Here is an 18,434-nt window from a genome sequence, read left to right as displayed (position 1 = left end):
TTTTTTCTGCACCCTCACCAACATTCATTATTTTTTGTCTTTTTGCTAATACCCATTCTAACTGGGATGAGATGATATCTCACTGTGGTTTTGATTTGCATTTCCCTGGTGATTAGTGATGTGTCGAGCATTTTTTCATGTATTTGTTGGTCATTTATATGTCTTCTTTTGAGAAATGTCTATTCAAGTCATTTGCCCATTTTTTAATTGGATTATTTGGTTTTTTGCTGTTGCATTGTTTACATTCTTTATATATACCGGATATTAATTCCTTGTTGGATTAATAGTTTGCAAATTATTTTTTCCCATTCTGCTGGTTGGTTGCCTCTCCATTTTGTTGTTTCCTTTGCTGAGCAGAAGCTTTTTAATTTGATGTAATCCCATTTTGTTGCCTGCACTTTAGAAATCTTCTCCATAAAATTTTTTCCCAAATCAGCTTCTTGGAGTGTTTCCCCTATGTTTTCTTCTGGTAATTTTATAGTTTCAGATCTTATATTTAAGTTTTTAATCTACTCAAATGGTGATTTTTCTAAATCTATCTTTTCCTTCTACATTTATTAGATGATTTTATAGTGTGATGAAGAGCTTTTCCTTTTTTTGTTTTTTATTATCTGCATGGAAGTATAGATTCTTATTTTGTGCATATAACAGAGTTATAATCTGTTACTATCATTAGTTATCTTGATGATCACATTTTCCAGGATTTGGCCAGTAGAAGCTTCTTCAAGCTGGCTCCAGTGTCCTTTTGATGTTGTATTTTTTGAGCACTTGCTACTTTCTTCCATAAGATGTTCCAGGTGCAACATGTCCTTTCCCTGTTCCAGCTCATCAATCAGTCATTTCTCCATGGAGAACACACATATATTGCATATGCACTACACACACACACACACACACACACACACTCCATGGAGAACACACATATATTGCATATGCACTACACACACACACACACACACACACACACTCCATGGAGAACACACATATATTGCATACACACTACACACACACACACTCTCCATGGAGAACACACACTATATTGCATACGCACTACACACACACACACTCCATGGAGAACACACATATATTGCATACGCACTACACACACACACACACACACTCCATGGAGAACACACATATATTGCCTACGCACTACACACACACACACACACACACACACACACACACTCCATGGAGAACACACATATATTGCATATGCACTNTTTTTTTTTTTTAATTTTAACTCTATCCAAGAGTGGCGAGAATAGTATGGTGAACTCCAGTAAACCTATACCTAGCTTTAACATTCATCTGCAATCTGATTTCATCTTTACTTCTTACTCACTTTGTCCCTCTACCCAGATTATTTAAGATAAGATTTGTGCTTTTAAACAATTCAGTATGGCTTTATATATTGTTTTTTAAAAGTCCTTTTACTTACCCTTTATTTTTGGTGTTTAAAGATGACTATTACTTTTTATCTATATAGCCTCAAATAGTAAATATAGATCTTATGCTGGAAATGTCCACCTCTCTGGCAGCTGTAACCCCCATCATTGAAAGGGAAAGTAGAGGACACCGCTATATTAATATGACTTTACCGGTTGATGCAGTTATATCTGTTGCTCCAGAAGAGACATGGGGAAAGTAAGTATTTTTGTAGTACTACAAAATTTAAATGAGGACCCTTTCCCAAAGTAATCAGAGCCCATTTTTAAATACCATATAGACATGTCCAGGGTGGTGGTTGTTTTTACTATGATTTACTCCTTGTTTAGTATCAACCTAAGTAAGAATCATCCAGTAATTAAATATTTATGTGAAGTAAGTAGGGTAGCATGCTGAAACCTAGAGGGTGTCCCTTTATCCAGAGCAATTATATAGAGTTTCTTCTACTGCATTAGGGATATATTAGCTCTACTCTCTAACTTTTGTTAATGCAGTTGTATATATCTCCCCCCACAGCATTCGTAAACGTCTGGTTGATGCAGTTCACAATCAACTAACTGATATGGAAAAATGCATTTTGAAATATGTGAAAGAGACATCTATTGTGGTCCCTGAACCTCTGCACTTTTTATTACCAGGGGAAAAAAATCTTGTAACAATTTCATATCCATCAGGAATTCCAGATGATCACTTGCAGGCCTACAGAAAGGTAAAACCTTTTATTTTTAGAAAAAAAATAAAAACTATCATTTATTTTGTATTTAATTATATATTTCCAATAAATGGAAATTATTTTGTGATTTAATTTAGGTGTGGAAGTAGACTATTAGTTTTACATATGATTTAATTTCTGTTCTCAGAATTTTTTAAAGTATTATTAATGAAAAAATATGCTAAATCCATATGTAACATTTTAATTTCAAATGCTCAATGTCGCTCTTACATTGTATGAAATTTTTTCCATACTTTAATATAGAAATGGAAAGATGTTTATATGCCTAGAGTAGCTGATGAGGATTAACAAATTCCTTTTCTCTTCTGTTACTTCCAGATTTGTGAAAGAGACAAGATTATAGGTAGAGAAGGAAAATTAGAACTTATGCTAATTCTAATATTAGGATTTATGGTAGTATTCCACCATAAGTAGGGTTATTTGAGTTTTAGTAGAGGAATTTTGGAGAAAACATGACCAGCTTTCAAAGAAATAAGATTTATTGGCAAAATGACTGGTTTTGGAATACATCTTTTTGATATGCTGCCTTGCCTGGCACCTGCCAAATTATACCATGGAGTATCTTCCTATTCTCTGTCCTGAGAAGAGGTGTAGTACTCTAACCCTCTGTACCTATCTGTAAGTACGAGGTGAATTGATTTGCAGAGGTGACAGCCACATGAGCTGATCTGTTCAAACCGCTAGAGCACGTAGGAGATGTGACCAAAAGAAGTCTCGCTTTTCAAAGTTTACCCATTACATGTTTTTACACAATTGTGAAAATACTGCATTTTAAACATGTATGTGTATTTTTATTTTCATGCCATATTTGTTGGTTTTTACCACCAGCTTCTACTCTGTAATTTAATCACTCCCCTTATATTTGTAAAGCACTCTAAACATGATTTTTCAAAATACTTTGATATAATTATCATTGTTAGTTATAATTTACCAGGCTGTTTCAAAGCCAGTCTTTAGCCTGGATATATTTTAACAGACTATGTTGTAATAAATAATTAATTTTAAACTATCTCAGTTCTCTCACACTAACAAATTATTTTCATTTTTCTATATTCTCTTCCAGTGTCTATCTATATACAAGGATACTTCAAAAAGTTCGTGGAAAAATAGAATTAAAAGATAATATGAATCTTTCCATGAACTTTTTGAAGACCACTCATCCATACATAAACAAAAATAAATTTTATTTGGCTTATATTTAATTCTTACCCTCTTTGGCCTTAACAAATTCAATCATAATAGTCTTTGAAACTTTTATAACCAATATATAGTTAATTTTCTATGTTGTATAACTTCTTTAGTTTATCTATTTGACTAGGAATCTAAATCATTAACTTTTTTTCTTTTGATTCTGATTTCATTTAGGAGTTACATGATCTCTTCAATCTGCCTCATGACAGACCTTATTTCAAAAGGTCTAATGCTTATCACTTTCCAGATGAACCATACAAAGATGGTTACATTAGAAATCCACATACTTATCTTAATCCACCTAACATAGAGACTGGTATGGTGAGTTTAACTAATTGTTTATGGGAATCAGTTGACCATTAATGTCATTAGTTGTTTTTTGTCGGTACCCAATAGAAGTTGTAAGAATTGATTCATAATGTTTATCATCTCTAACACATAATTTTTCACCCATTCTTAACAATCATTGCCTAATACAGCAGTAATTAACAATGGTCTAAAAGGTTAGGAATAGATACTAGACATTTCTCTTACTAAAATTCCATTCCCTGGTTTCTTTAAAGGCTTATCCCATTTTTTCATTCTGAACCTAAGAAATCATTCTAATTATGGGTATTATCTACCCAAACCACATTGTCAGATAAGTCTAATAAGGTGCCAGACTTAATTTCTGTGCAGCATTTACCTGGTTGCAAGGGACATCCTCACTAAAGTAGGTAGCTCAAATAAGAATAGAGTGGCAGAGAGTAGAGAAAGGGTTACTTTAAGGATAAACATACACTAGTAAGAAACAGGAATCCAAGAACAGGAATACTAGTACAGTTGGGCCTTTTAAAAACAAAGCAGCCCTGTGGCTGGCAGCTGTCTCAGTTCCTCTCAAGGCCTCCGTTAACTCCTTGACGGCATTACTGTTGTTTTCTGTGTATATGCTTTTGATCCTAATTGGCCTGTTCCTTACCTTTATCTTTTCTTAGCCTCAGACCTTCTGTATCCTCATTGTCTCAGCTTGTGTATAATTTTTTCCAATTCTTCCTCATAGCTGCTCAGCATATGCTTCTTTTCAACTTCGTTCCCTGCTCCTTACTTCCTGGCTCACTCTGCACTTCGCAATTCAGGAGTCCCAAGAGAAAGAAAATTTGATTGGCCATCTTTTCATGGGATTTATTCAGTACCTTCTCAGTATCCAAATTTATAAGGAAATCTTAAGAATTAAAAATGCATGTATGATATGATATCTACCCTAGAGGAGTGAGGGGCCCCCTTTTGGTCCTGCTGTCAGGGTGCACTTGGGGCAGCAGCCCTGTCTGTAAGAGCTATAGGCAGACCAGCTTCCCATAGAAAGAACTCTGGCTGGGCACTCATCGTTCCATGTATGTATACAGATGAGTCTTTAGTCAACACTTCGGTGATATTAAATTATTTCACTTATTTTGAGCAGACGAGAAGAAATATTAAGAGACTTATTTCTGGTTTAAAAAAAAATCTTGTTCTGTCACAGTCATAGAAGCACAGATTAAGAAATAGAAAACTTAGAGTCTCTCATGAGAAGAAATATTAAGAGACTTATTTCTGGTTTAAAAAATAATCTTGTTCTGTCACAGTCATAGAAGCACAGATTAAGAAATAGAAAACTTAGAGTCTCTCACAAACAACATAACTCTTGATGATCTTCTAGCAGATTAAGACATAAATGTTTGCTCTCTGACTATATTCAGAACTCCTTTAGGGTGGGTATTGTATCATATGTTCATTTTTAATTCTTAATAGTTTCTTACAAAGAACCTGGACACTCATGAGGTATTGAATGAATGCTGATTGACTTTTGACAATGAAATAGGTTCATTACTTGTATTACAAAGACACAAGCATTTACATATTTTTTAATATTTATTATGTAATATTTGATATGTACATATAAAATATATGTTAATTATAAAGTATACTAAGGAAATGAATACCAGGGAGTCCCTACCTAATTTAAGAACCAGAACGTTACCAGTCTGTGTTCTGCTTCCTTATCCACTCCTGCCTCCCCGACATAGTTCCAAGAGCAACTATTACACTGAGTTTTGTGTTCATCATTCCCTTCCTTTTTTAAAAAATAGTTTCACCATGTACAAGTATGTATATATTACTTCAGCAGTGTAACTTTTATTTTTGCTTGTTTTTGAGTTTTATAAAGATGGTATCACTATTCTTCTACAACTTGCTTTTTCACTCAGTGTTATATATCTAAGATTTATCTGTGGTATTTTGTTTACCTGTAAGTTCAGTTATCTCTATTGGTGTATAATATACCTTTATAATAATGCCTGTATAATATACCTTTATAATTATACCTGTATAATATACCTTTGTGTTATTTTTTCCAAGTTTTTTGCTATTTAGACAATCCTGCTATGAACATCCTATAATGTCTCCTGATAACATGTGCAACAGTTGTCAGCATTTTGTTTTATTTGCTTCATTTCTCCCTCTCTCTTTTCCTCCCCCAAACCATTTGAAAATTATAGACATGCTATTTACCCTTAAATACTTCAGCACAAATCTCCCAACAATAATAGATTTGCATTCATGCGACAAACCCAGTTTGGTTATGATTCATTATTATTTTTTATTCACTGCTGGATTCAGTTTGCTAATATTTTGTTAAGATTTTTGCATATATGTTCATGAATAATATTGGCTTATAATTTTTTTTCCCTCATACTGTTCTTAGTTTTTTATCAGTGATATACTGGCTTATTGAATGAGTTGGAAAATGTTCCTTTTTTAGTTTTCTGGAAGAGTTTATATAAGATTGGCATAATGTTCCCTAGATCATTTGGTAAAACCTATAAAACAATCTGGGCTTAGTCCTTTCTTTGTGGGAAGATTTTTAATAACAGATTTAGTTTTGTTAGTCATTATAGGACTTTTTCATTTTTATAAATTTACCTAGGTTTTACTACCTCTTGTAGTTGTAATGATTTCTTTCTCACTCGTCATATCATTTCTTTGCCTTCTCTTTTTTTTAACAAAAACTTTTGGCTTTGTTCACCCCTCCATTCTCACTCTTATACTCTATTTCATTCATTTTTGCTCTTTACTATCTTCACTCCTTTATTGTTTTTCTTCTAACTTCTTTAGTTGGATACTTAGCTTATTGTTAATCTTTCTCACTATTATTACGTCTCTATTATGGCTTTTCTTTAACCCATGCATTATTTAGAAGTCTTTTAATGTCCAAATATATCAGAATTTATTTATTTATTACTGGTTTCTGACTTTTTTGCATACTGGTCAGAAACAATTTCTAAGTGATACTGACTCTGAAATCTATTGAGACATGTATTTACTCCCTATGGATATTGTAACAAATAACCACACACTTAGTAGCTTAAAACTACAGAAATGGATTCTGTCACAGTTGTGGAGGCTATAAGTCCAAAATCACTATCAATGAGCTAAAATCAAGTGTCAGCAGGGCCACACTGCCTCCGTAGACTTGAGGAGACTCTATTCCCTACCTCTTTCAGCTTCTGGTGCTGCTGGCAGTCTTTGGCTTATGGCTGCATCACTCTGATCTCTGCCTCCTTGGTCACATTTCCTTCTCCTCTGTGTCAAATTTCCCTCTGTCTCTCTCTTATAAGAATGCATGTGACTGTATTTAGGGTCCACCTGGATAATCTCCCCATCTTAAGATCCTTAATAGCATCTACAGAGAATTTTTTTTTTTTTTTTCCCATAGAAGGTTGCATTCACAGGTTCCAGGAATTAGGGCATAGGTATCTTTAGGGGGGCATTTTTCAGCCTACAACAGTGGTCTAGTTATAAATTTCCTGTCTGTATTTAAGCAGAATATATGAGGGTACTTCAAAAATTACGTGGAAGAAAAGAATTATAAAATGAATATTTCCATGAACTTTTTGAAGTACCCTTGTATGTTCTCTAATTGTTGGGCGAGGGTTCTATCTTTGCCCATGATTCTTCTCACCTAATTTTTTAAAGATAATACTAGTTTGTAAAATAAATAAATAAAGACATTGCATTCCTAGCATTATACTATAAGAATTTATATAATATTGACTCTTATTTTAAAGTCATTAACATACCTGGGCTGTTAAAGACATTGCATTCTTAAATACTATAAGAATTTATATAATATTGACTCTTATTTTAAAGTCATTAACATACCTGGGCTGTAACTGATGGCAGTTTTACAAAATTGCAGAAACATTCCTCCCATGACCCATTATATAGACCCTAAATTTGTTTGTTTATTCATTCCTTTATTCTTTCCTCCCTTCCTTCATTCATTCATTCATCATTTATACAACAACAATTATATCAACTGTGTGCCAGGCCTGTTGTAGAAACTTGGGCCCAGAAATGGATAAGACACAGTGCAGGCCCTCACTGAGCTCACATATTAGTGTAGGAAGGCAGATATTTTTAAAATGATATTAAGTAATGTTTCAAATAGTGATAAGTGCTTTGAAAAATAAAGCAGGACAATGATGACAGCCAAGACAGGGGATGGGTATTGAGAGAGTGAGTGTGCCATCATTAGGCTGGATGGTCAGGGATATCCTCTGACATTTGATCAGAGACCTGACTGAAGTAAGGGTGGAAGCTGTAAAATTATTTGGGAAAAGAGTTTTCCAGGTCAAGAGATCCATAAGGCTCTGAGGTCAGATTGTCCCTGGTTTTATTTGAATCTAAAGCAGAATAAGCAACAGGGAAAAGTGTTGGAGAGGTCAGAAGACAGGTCTTATTGAACCCCTCTGTAAGGACTTTGGACCTTTAATAAAAAGCCAAGAGGGTATAATGTAAACCGTAGTTTTGTGAAGGCATTTTTATAAAGAACTAAAGTAACAGTCTAGCTCAGAACAATAAACATGACTCAGGTGTATATATAGTATATGTATTTCTATCTTAATTTAATATTTTCCTGTATTCTTTTTATATAGATTTATGTGGTCCAGGGCACGTATGGTTATCATCATTATATGCAGGATCGGATAGATGACAATGGCTGGGGCTGTGCTTATCGATCGCTACAGACTATCTGCTCTTGGTTCAAACATCAGGGATACACAGAGAGGCCCATTCCAACACACAGAGAAATTCAGCAGGTACAGAACATGCTATTCTAAATTATAATCAATTGTATACTTCATTAGCCTTTAATATGCCATTAATAATAACTATTACCTCATGATGCAGACTTATTTCTGTTTTTGAAGGAAAAAAATGTACTGGTAATCAGGGAAAATGTCCTAAATGTAATTTTTAATAGCTGTCTTGTGTATGGATTTTTTTATATTTTAAATACATAAAGGCTCTAGTTGATGCCAGTGACAAACCACCAACATTTGTCGGATCACGGCAATGGATTGGATCTATTGAGGTACAGCTGGTACTAAACCAACTGATTGGTATAACTTCAAAAATACTGTTTGTCAGGTAAGGACTCTTTATGAAATTAGATAAACCATTTCAAAGAGATAATTTGTCATTTTTATTAAAGTAATAGAAAAATGGTCTTTTTCTGTCTTTTATTTTCACTCCTTTCTCTTCCTCCTCATTACCTCATTGCTTCATAAATCTCATTTTTTAATCCTAAATTTTTTTGAAGACTTTTGAGTTTTGAGTTTATGAATAAACTTAGTGATATGTACTTGCATTGTCTAGGCCTAATTTTAGCCTAGAAGAGGAAAACTTAAATACATTAACTTTGACTGAAGTTATAGAAAGTCTAGTTTTTTTATGTTCAAGTTTTTAAAAAGTCTTAAGAGGAAAAAAATCAAATGTTGATCTGTGATTCACTCTTTTGTTTGCCTCCTGCTCTTTTTCTTCCTAAGATATTAATAAAGCAATAATGTATCCAAATAATGTATTCATTTTATCTTTTCCAATATATTTTAAACATAATTCTCATATTAAAATATGAGAATATATAAAGTAAGTAATATTTTCTATGACCATAACTCGCTTATGTTTTAAAATATACTTTCTATTGGTAACTATAGTAACATTATCCTAATCTTCCAAGTACTTTAATAGGTCCTATTTCACAATTGGAATTTGGAGTGGCTGTGGAAATCAGTGTTAATAAATGACAGATTAAGTAGTGAAGAACTTTTAGAAAGTAAACTTTTGGTGCCTTAAGACATTATTTATACATTCCTTATTAAGCGAGAGCTAAGGTTGAGCACATCTGGCAGTTTCACTCCCAAAAAATACCTCCCTTCATCAGTCCTCCTCTCTCTCTTCTCAAATGTAGAAATTGCATAGTACATTCAGATATCCCCTAAAAAATAATATGTTGCACTTGAAAACATTCTGCAGCCACTTGAAAACACTGGCTTTATAGAAATGTATTTCAGTCCTAGAATTTCCTCTGGTCCCAATTTAAAGATAAGGAAATACAGACTCAGAAGTCCAACAGCAAGAAGACAAAAACCCAGGACTCAAAACTCATTCTTCTGATAATTGAACCCATCCATAAGAACCCCTTGGGCATCAACATTGGCTCCCAAGTTCATTATTTGACCTTAGTGTTAGAAGTAGTTCACCTGATGGAAAATGGTTTCTTTCTAGCCACGGTTCAGAAATGGCCTCTCAAGGACGAGAACTGGTTAATCATTTCCAGAGTGAAGGAACTCCAATAATGATTGGTAAGGTGTTTTGAACATTTGCAGCTCTTTTGATAGAGTGGAGAGGATGTAAAATTTATCACTGATATAGTTAATGTTGCATAAAATCAGACATTTTAAACATTGTAAAATTAACTTTTACACCGTACATATTGATCTCTGGATATGTTATGAAAGAGATTATTATTATTAATAACCATTAGAAGTAAAGGCTAAGAAGAGAAATGATAACTGTATTCAAGTATTTAAAGAGCTGAGAATGTATTAAAAAGAGGAGGTGGTCACTCAACCAAGCATCATAAATTACGGTTCTTTCACTAACTTGGCTGGCTGTATGACACTGTGCAAATTATTTAACCTCTGGGATTAATTCATAAAATAAGAAGATTGGAGTAGGTGATCTAAAGATGCATAATTTATGAAGAACAAGACTTTGTCCTGTGATGACAGAATGCAAGCTAAGACTAGTGTAAGAAATAGAGGTAGGCTGATGTCAGCAGACTATCAGAAAGAACTTAATGAGTAGTAGATAGATAGGCTGTATCACTGGAGGTACTCAGAGCAGAGGCAGCAGGGACTGTCTGCTGAGAGGTGCCACAGCATGGTTGCTACTCTGTTGGGAGGATTATGGATGCCTATGGCCTTTTGTAAATCCAGTTTAGGTAATTCTGTGGATATGACAGTGGAAAATAAACTTTACATGTTTATAGACATAATTGTATGTGTTAAAAGATGTAATTTTATTTTTTCAGAGTTTATTTAACATTGTGGTCTTTTATAATATAAGGTAGTCAATTTAATGCTGTTTTAGATTGATTAAAAGGCAAAATAATCTTTTAAGATTTAAATTGAATAGGCAGTTAAAATTAGTTTATGCCCTCATCTGTATTTCATTTCTTCTATAGGGGGAGGAGTTTTGGCCCACACAATACTAGGAGTTGCATGGAATGAGATTACAGGGCAGATAAAATTTCTTATTCTAGATCCACATTATACAGGCGCTGAAGATTTGCAAGTGATTTTAGAGAAGGTAAGTATCCATTTAATACAAATTTAGACACAAGGCAAAGAACCCAGAAATGAAGGATAGCAAATTGGCTGTTAAAAGAAAGTCTGTAAGCAGAGCGCGGTGATCCTCAAATATCTCTATATGTAGGAAGGACAAGAAGGAACAAAGTAAATTGCAAAAGACAAAAGTTAGCTTAGATCCGTAAAAACTTTCTCAGTTATTACTCTTAATAATAGAACGCAAAGCTCACAACTATATTCCTTTGAAGATTTTACAGCCTTGCATAAACAAATGTATGGTACTTTATCAATGTTTTAAAATAGGAGAATGGAATATACTGTAAAAACTTTTATAATTTTAGAATTAACCAAAAAAATAGCTAAATGCTATGCTGCACATTAAGGACGCTTGACTACGTTTAATTTATTGACATATAACCTGATCTCATTTTGTAAAGGATTTGAAGTGCATATATATTTAAGAGTGTTCGTTGATGCTTACAATATCAGCTAAAGGAGATATAAATTTATAGGCAACTAATTCTCACATATGAAAACTCAGTACTGAATCTTTAGGAGACAAGAATTTCAAGGCATAATTAAATGTTAAATAATGTCACGTTCTTTGACAGATATACTAAAAATACAGTAATGCATATGACCTTTTAAACCATAAACTAGTGGGCCGACCCTGTGGCTCACTTGGGGGAGTGCGGCGCTGGGAGCACAGCGGCACTCCCACCGCAGGTTCGGATCCTATATAGGGATGGCCGGTGCACTCACTGGCTGAGCACGGTGCAGGCGACACCAAGCCAAGGGTTCTGATCCCCTTACCGGTCACAAAAAAAAACCATAAACTAGTGGGCCGACCCTGTGGCTCACTTGGGGGAGTGCGGCGCTGGGAGCACAGCGGCACTCCCACCGCAGGTTCGGATCCTATATAGGGATGGCCGGTGCACTCACTGGCTGAGCACGGTGCAGGCGACACCAAGCCAAGGGTTCTGATCCCCTTACCAGTCACAAAAAAAACCCATAAACTAGTGAATATATTCTATTACCCACTACTCTTCATTTTTGTGATGCTGCCACTTAAGTCGATATCATTAGTACCAAAGAAAGGTTTCTCTGAACTTTTAAGTTGTGGTTTAATTAGGTCACTTTCTTTTTTTTTTAAAGCAGAATGCTTGGGGAATTAGATGGTTTATCATTGAAATTCATTGGTAAGGTGTTTTCAGAAGTTGTAGAGAATCAAACTACATTAGGTTGCTAAAGCCCTAAGGATAAAATATTTTAAAATGTATGTGAAAGAGCTTTTAGTGTATTTGTAGCTGAACTCTTTTATATCCTCTGTTTACTAAAGTCTTTTTCTAATGACAATAGTAATACTAATGGGATAGAAATGTGTTTTTTAACATTTTAAGCAATTTCTTTTTCCTTGCTTTTCTCTTTCAAGACATTTAGAATTTTAAGTCTATGAAAGGTCTGACTGGTACACATACCTTACTGAAAAAAGTAGCAATATGTACTCTCTGTAATAAAGTGTTCATTCATCCAACATTTATTAAGTATCTAATATTTGCGTGTGCCAGCCACTGTCCTAAGCACTAGGGGTATTTATAAAGGTCTTTAAGGAGCTCTCAGTCTAGTGTAGAATGACAGAGAAGGAGAATCCAAAAAGGATTCTCAAGGGGAAAAATAAGGTATCTAAGGTGAGTTATTTGGCTGCAGTGAAAGGAAAGCCTGGCATGTTCCCAGAACTACAGGCAATTGAATATGCTTGGAGCTCAGCGAAGAGGTGTGGCTGGAGGGACAGGCAGAAGCTAAATCAAGAAGGGTCATCATTGTGAGCCAGCCAGAGAAGCAAGGCATGTAGATTTTTATCTCAAAGGCAAGGAGAAGCCTTAATTATTTTCAGCATCAAGGAAGTGATACAGCCAAGCCCATGGCGCACTCGGGAGAGTGCGGTGCTGGGAGTGCAGCAGCGCTCCCACCGCGGGTTCGGATCCTATATAGGGATGACCCGTACGCTCACTGGCTGAGCGCGGTGCGGCTGGTCTCAAAAAAAAAAAAAAGGTGCTTCTTTCTGGCTGGCTTGAGGGGCTTTGCAGTAGACAGAATTATCTAGATAGGGTTTCCTGAAGCAATTAGATAGTTAAGGCATTGTCCCTGATTACTTTCTCTGAGAACTGCAATCTCCTTCTTTGCTAGTTATATGTTTGTAGAACTTTGCAAGGGCAGAAACCCCCTTTCTCGGGCCGGCCCGGTGGCGCACTGCTGCAGTGCGCTGCTTGGGAGCGTGGCGGCGCTCCCGCCGAGGGTTCGGATCCCACATACAGACCAGTTCCCGCTCACTGGCTGAGCAAGGTGCGGGCGCAACACCGAGGGTTGCGATCCCGTTGCTGGTCCCGGTCTGGTACGGGCGCGACACTGAGAGTTGCGATCCGTTTCCGGACACGAAAAAAGACAAAAAGGAAAAAAAAAAAGAAACCCCCTTTCTCTATTAGTGCATACAAGAAACTAAGAAGGCAAGCCTGACCGTCAGTAGACCTATGGGAATCTAAGGCACAGGAGAGTTCTGCCTCTGCCTGACCTCTCTTTGCCCTCTTGTGAAGCTTTCCTGTTTGAAGGTCCAGGCCAGTCTTCTCAGAGGAAATTAGCATGGGCCCTCTACATACTCCCATTTTGGCACCTTCTCTACCCATTTCTCTTTAAAAAAAAAAATTTGGATCTGGTTACCTGGAGAAGGGTTACATGTGCGAAAGCATCACAAAAATGTTAAAATAGAGATAGCATAAGTCCTTTTTATATTTGTCTATTAAGAAAACAGATTTTAAGACATTAAATTTATTACAGAAAGTTTTGCTGAAAAAAATGAGATAATAAATAGAAGGTTATTTATGTATGGAAACAGGTATAAAAGACAATAAACTTCATGATGGTTATCTGGGGAGAGGTACAGAGTAACAGAGGAGTAACAGAGGATTTCTTTATTTTTTAACAGAATAAAATAGGAGTAACAGAGGATTTCTTTATTTTTTAACAGAATAAAATAGGAGTAACAGAGGATTTCTTTATTTTTTAACAGAATAAAATAGGAGTAACAGAGGATTTCTTTATTTTTTAACAGAATAAAATAGGAGTAACAGAGGATTTCTTTATTTTTTAACAGAATAAAATAGGAGTAACAGAGGATTTCTTTATTTTTTAACAGAATAAAATAGGAGTAACAGAGGATTTCTTTATTTTTTAACAGAATAAAATAGGAGTAACAGAGGATTTCTTTATTTTTTAACAGAATAAAATAGGAGTAACAGAGGATTTCTTTATTTTTTAACTTCCATCTCGTTTGAATTTTTACAATGTGTCCTATTTTTACAATCAGAAAAAGAAAAAAGTAAAAAGAGTATCTCTACTCAACAACCGTCCCTCTTCCACACACAAAAATAGAGCTAACACACTGTCTTCAATAGAAACTATGAACTTTGACTTTGGGGGTGCCTGCCAGAATATCCAGCAGCTCCAGAGTTAGAGTAAGGAATAAAACCACTACTTGTCACTCACTCAGCGGTATTTTAAGAGTCCTCAGCTAGCTTCTTCACAAGTATTTCTCAAACAGAGCATTTTATTTGGAAATGTTATAACACAGACCAGTCATCAGTTTTTTCTTCAAGTTTTCTTCTTTAAGAAAATAAATCAGTGGCCCTAGAAGAAATGCGATAAACTTTCATATTCATAAGGAGATTCTGTTTGAAAGTAATTTTCTCTGCTGGGGAAAAGGATTAACACTGACATGAAGAATGGAAAGCAGAATTGGTTACAGCCTGAGGAAAAGGAAGGGACATAGAATGCAAATGATGGGACAGGCTCAGATTTCTCACTACCATATTTGATCATACCTAAGGTGCCACTGAATGGTAGTCTTTTATGGACCACTAAGAAAAACAGTGCCAATTAAACTATCACATGCTATCAACTGCCAGATTTGTAAAACTATACATATTATAATCAACAAAGTGTGGTATCTGGTGTCAGTTACTATAATGAAGTTTTTCTTTTTTGATGATTTCTATGATTAAATACTACAGAATCAAGTTTTAAAATCTGCCTTAAATGGACCCAAATACGTTACTTTTCTATGCTTAATAGGAATTAAAATCCTTGAATTAGACTGGTAGTAAGAGTGTTATTCCAAGGTACTGCTGACAGAGCCTCACATTAACAATGTTGACATGTAGTCTTATAAGGTTATAAAAGGTTTTTCTTTCCCTTCTCCCAAATCCAGGGCTGGTGTGGATGGAAGGGCCCAGACTTTTGGAACAAGGATGCTTACTATAACTTATGTCTTCCTCAGCGACCAAATATTATTTAAAATGTCTTGGACTCAAAGACTGTAGTAAAGTGGTATTATAAATGTTAATAAAGAATAAGTTTAACTCCAAATTAAATCCTGGGTATAGTTTGATGGTTTAAACTATTGATTTTTTTTCAAAGGTTGTAAATACTGCACAGAGGATTTACTCTTTAAACAATCCTTTAATAACTTAAAAGAGAAAGCATGCATGCACAACCAAAATATTATAGGCATGTAAATACATGTATTCTTAAGTGTTATCTTCATGTGGAAGAAAGTTTTCCTCCTTCTTAGAAGGAGTTTAGACACATACGGTAAGCCAAAAGCCAGAGCTTGTAGATCTGCATGAAATGAAGGCCTTCTTCACACCTCTTCATAACCAACGTGACATCTGTTTTTAAAAAACATGTTAACATTAAAAACTTTTTTAAAAAGGTTTTCTCCCCAAACTTCTACCCTGCATGAAAATTTTTGGTCTCTGGAATCTAGTAGTACTAACTATAGGCAGTATAAAATGTTAATGAGGATGAAATGATAGTATAAGATATGATAGAAATGATAGAAATAAGAGTATCAATATTTAAATAGAACAATAAGTTCTACGCTAAACAAAAGATCCATGAGGAAAGAAGAAAAAGCTATGAGTTACTTACCAACGCTTCCTTTTCCCATTTGTGTTTTCTACACTTCCAAAACTTCGTTTCTGTCTGAGCACTGGAACACAATGATCCCTATCAGACAGTTCCCTTGATTTTACTGTCTGCATCCATTTAATTGTTGTAAGAAACTTGGCACATTCCGGAAATCCACATGACCAAGCAAGATCTTCAGCTGTTTGCCCATTCTTATTACATAAGCTGAAATTATGACAAAAATTGAGTTAGTTAAATAAAAATTGATAATTGTTTAGTTTTTTCGGGTTTTTTTTAACAAAGAAATTTGGGGTTCATATAAATGCTGGTTGCAGAATAGAAGAGGTAAAGGATGAACAGGAAAATTTCGTTTTGCTCACTGTCATATCTTCAGTGGCTAGTGGAGTCCAGCATAGAGTAGGCATTCCGTTTTGGAATGAATGCAACAGTATCTGGTGTTCAGTACACTGAATGAATACCCAAAGGTAGTCAATGAGAACTTCTACAGAATGGGTTTTCTTAAACCAAAACTGAAGTGGAATAGTTTCATACTGAACAGAATAGCACCTCTGAATGCTCAGGATCCATTTTTTACTTACTCAAATTTGACTATTATTAGATATTACTAATAACCTAAGTTAACATTTAAATGATAACACTAAATTATCAATCAGAAAAGCATTATTTTTAAAAGCACATGTAAATAAGCTTCAGGAGTCTGATTAGTTTAATCCAAGATAATACAAATTTGAAGCTGCTGATTTTATTACTCACTCAATTTGGGCATCACTGGCTACAAGCAGGCTAAGGCATTCCAGGCTTCCAACTTTTGCTGCCTTGTGTAGTGGAGCTTCTCCCAAAACATCCTTAAGGATAAGACGGCATATTTTAGTGCCTCTTTCGAAAACACTTCCTTGTGGAAGTTGGTGAGTGAAGTCTCATATTAGCTATTTGAGAAAACTAGTTAGAAGTGCATTGTACTATACCAAATTTTTTAATTCAGGCTTTTAATTTTTTATAAAGGTCCTGTAGTGTACTATTTAATACAAAGTTTTCATTAATAAAAACTTGTAGCCACATCCACACACATAAAACAAGTAAAAGCAAAATAGAGTTCTACAGAAGTAAAAAAAGTTTACATTCTGAAGTCCACCATACTTTAACATTCAATGAAAGGTGCAAACTGTAATGGTTGTGAGCATATCTCACAAGTATTTCAATTGCTATACTAAGACTTTTGGTAATGCAGCAATTACTTCTGAAACAAACTAGTCCTACCCTGTCCAATGTGATAGCTAATAGCCACTTATAGCTAAACAGCAGTTGAAATGTGGCTATTCGGAATTGAGATATGCTGGAAAGAAAAAATACACACCGGACTGTGAAGACGTAGTACGGAACGAAAATGTAAAACATCTCATCAATAATTGTTTCATACTGGGCCGGCCCGTGGCTCACTCGGGAGAGTGCGGTGCGGATAACACCAAGGCCCCGGGTTCGGATCCCATATAGGGATGGCCGGTTCGCTCACTGGGTGAGCGTGGTGCTGACAACACCAAGTCAAGGGTTAAGATCCCCTTACCGGTCATCTTTTAAAAAAATAAATAAATAAATAATTGTTTCATATTGATTACATATTGAAAGGTTAACATTTTGGATAAAGTGGATTAACTTACTAAAATTAATTTCATTTTTTACTTCATTAATGTCTACTAAAAAATTTAAAATTACATGTCTTGCATATTTCTATTGGGCATCGCTGCTATAGAAATGTTTATACCAACTGGATATTCTGACGTCTCAGAAATGTTTGTGTGGAGGGGAGAACTGTACACAGCAACAATCAGTTGCCTAGTTACCTGTTGGTTGAGGTCAGCGCCCGTTTGTAGCTGCCAGAGAAGAAAGCAAGCAAGGCCGCCACCTGCAGCTAAGTGGACAGGCGACTGCTCGCAGGGATCCGGGGGTGCGTTGACGGAGGCCCCCGTCTCCAGCAAATGCTTCAGACTATCCACCTGCGGGAAGAGAAGAGATCCAGCATCTCTCTTGCCTTTGTCCAGTCCCGCGCCCTCTCCGGGTTGAAAATCTCCCATTCCAAAACCTTCCAGTTTTGACAAGGCTTGACTCGGCAGCACCCTGTAGTTAGTCCACTGTTAAGCCCGCTAGCGCTCCCGGGAAGAAACATTCGGAAGCCTTAGCCTACAGGACAAAAGGGGACCGGGTCTCACCTCCTGGTTGCAATCAAGCAACAGCATCTCCTGCCTAAAACAGATGAAAAAAAGTCGTTGGAAGTGCAGAGTGGTGGGACACTCGCTGCAGTCTGGCAGGTAAGTGTGCACAAGCCCGCCCGAGGAAGGGGGAATTTAAAGACCGCCGGGGTAGCGGGCCGGCCCCTCGCCGCCGCGCCCCAGCCAGAACCGCACCCCAGCAGC

The 18,434-nt window shown here is 35.7% G+C and overlaps 2 protein-coding genes across 4 annotated transcripts in view; one reads left to right on the top strand and one right to left on the bottom strand.

Moving 5' to 3' along the window:
- UFSP2 (UFM1-specific peptidase 2) overlaps positions 1-15,462 on the top strand; it is a 25,656-nt gene extending 10,194 nt beyond the window's left edge. For 2 of the 3 annotated variants that reach the window (XM_008574751.1, XM_008574750.1), the window contains exons 5-12: positions 1,490-1,647; positions 1,966-2,158; positions 3,548-3,694; positions 8,326-8,490; positions 8,697-8,821; positions 9,959-10,035; positions 10,920-11,044; positions 15,305-15,462. In XM_008574751.1, coding sequence (XP_008572973.1) covers positions 1,490-1,647; positions 1,966-2,158; positions 3,548-3,694; positions 8,326-8,490; positions 8,697-8,821; positions 9,959-10,035; positions 10,920-11,044; positions 15,305-15,391 — 1,077 coding nt within the window. In that variant the 3' untranslated portion in view covers positions 15,392-15,462. The remainder of the gene's footprint in view (positions 1-1,489; positions 1,648-1,965; positions 2,159-3,547; positions 3,695-8,325; positions 8,491-8,696; positions 8,822-9,958; positions 10,036-10,919; positions 11,045-15,304) is intronic. The other variant, XM_008574752.1, reaches the window with a different exon arrangement.
- Positions 15,463-15,535: 73 nt separating this feature from the next.
- On the bottom strand, positions 15,536-18,411 carry ANKRD37 (ankyrin repeat domain 37). The gene is made up of 5 exons (XM_008574749.1): positions 18,231-18,411; positions 17,865-18,017; positions 16,780-16,871; positions 16,027-16,230; positions 15,536-15,764 (listed from the first exon to the last, which is right to left on the bottom strand). Coding segments are annotated over exons 1-5 (477 nt in total). The 5' UTR covers positions 18,258-18,411; the 3' UTR covers positions 15,536-15,763.
- Positions 18,412-18,434: the final 23 nt, after the last annotated feature.

Source organism: Galeopterus variegatus, unplaced genomic scaffold (assembly GCF_000696425.1).
Source record: "Galeopterus variegatus unplaced genomic scaffold, G_variegatus-3.0.2 Scaffold1097, whole genome shotgun sequence".
Classification (NCBI taxonomy): domain Eukaryota; kingdom Metazoa; phylum Chordata; class Mammalia; order Dermoptera; family Cynocephalidae; genus Galeopterus; species Galeopterus variegatus.
Note: the sequence above shows the minus strand (reverse complement) of the source record. Positions and strands in the feature narration are given on the sequence as shown.

Bases quoted from the DNA above. Each gene is read 5' to 3' on its own strand.
- ANKRD37 (XM_008574749.1), bottom strand. From the start codon at position 18,257: ATGCTGTTGCTTGATTGCAACCAGGAG. The intron at 18,018-18,230 runs GTGAGACCCGGT...CTCTTCCCGCAG, and splicing joins TGCTTGATTGCAACCAGGAG to GTGGATAGTCTGAAGCATTT. The intron at 16,872-17,864 runs GTAACTAGGCAA...CTTATCCTTAAG, and splicing joins GCGCTGACCTCAACCAACAG to GATGTTTTGGGAGAAGCTCC.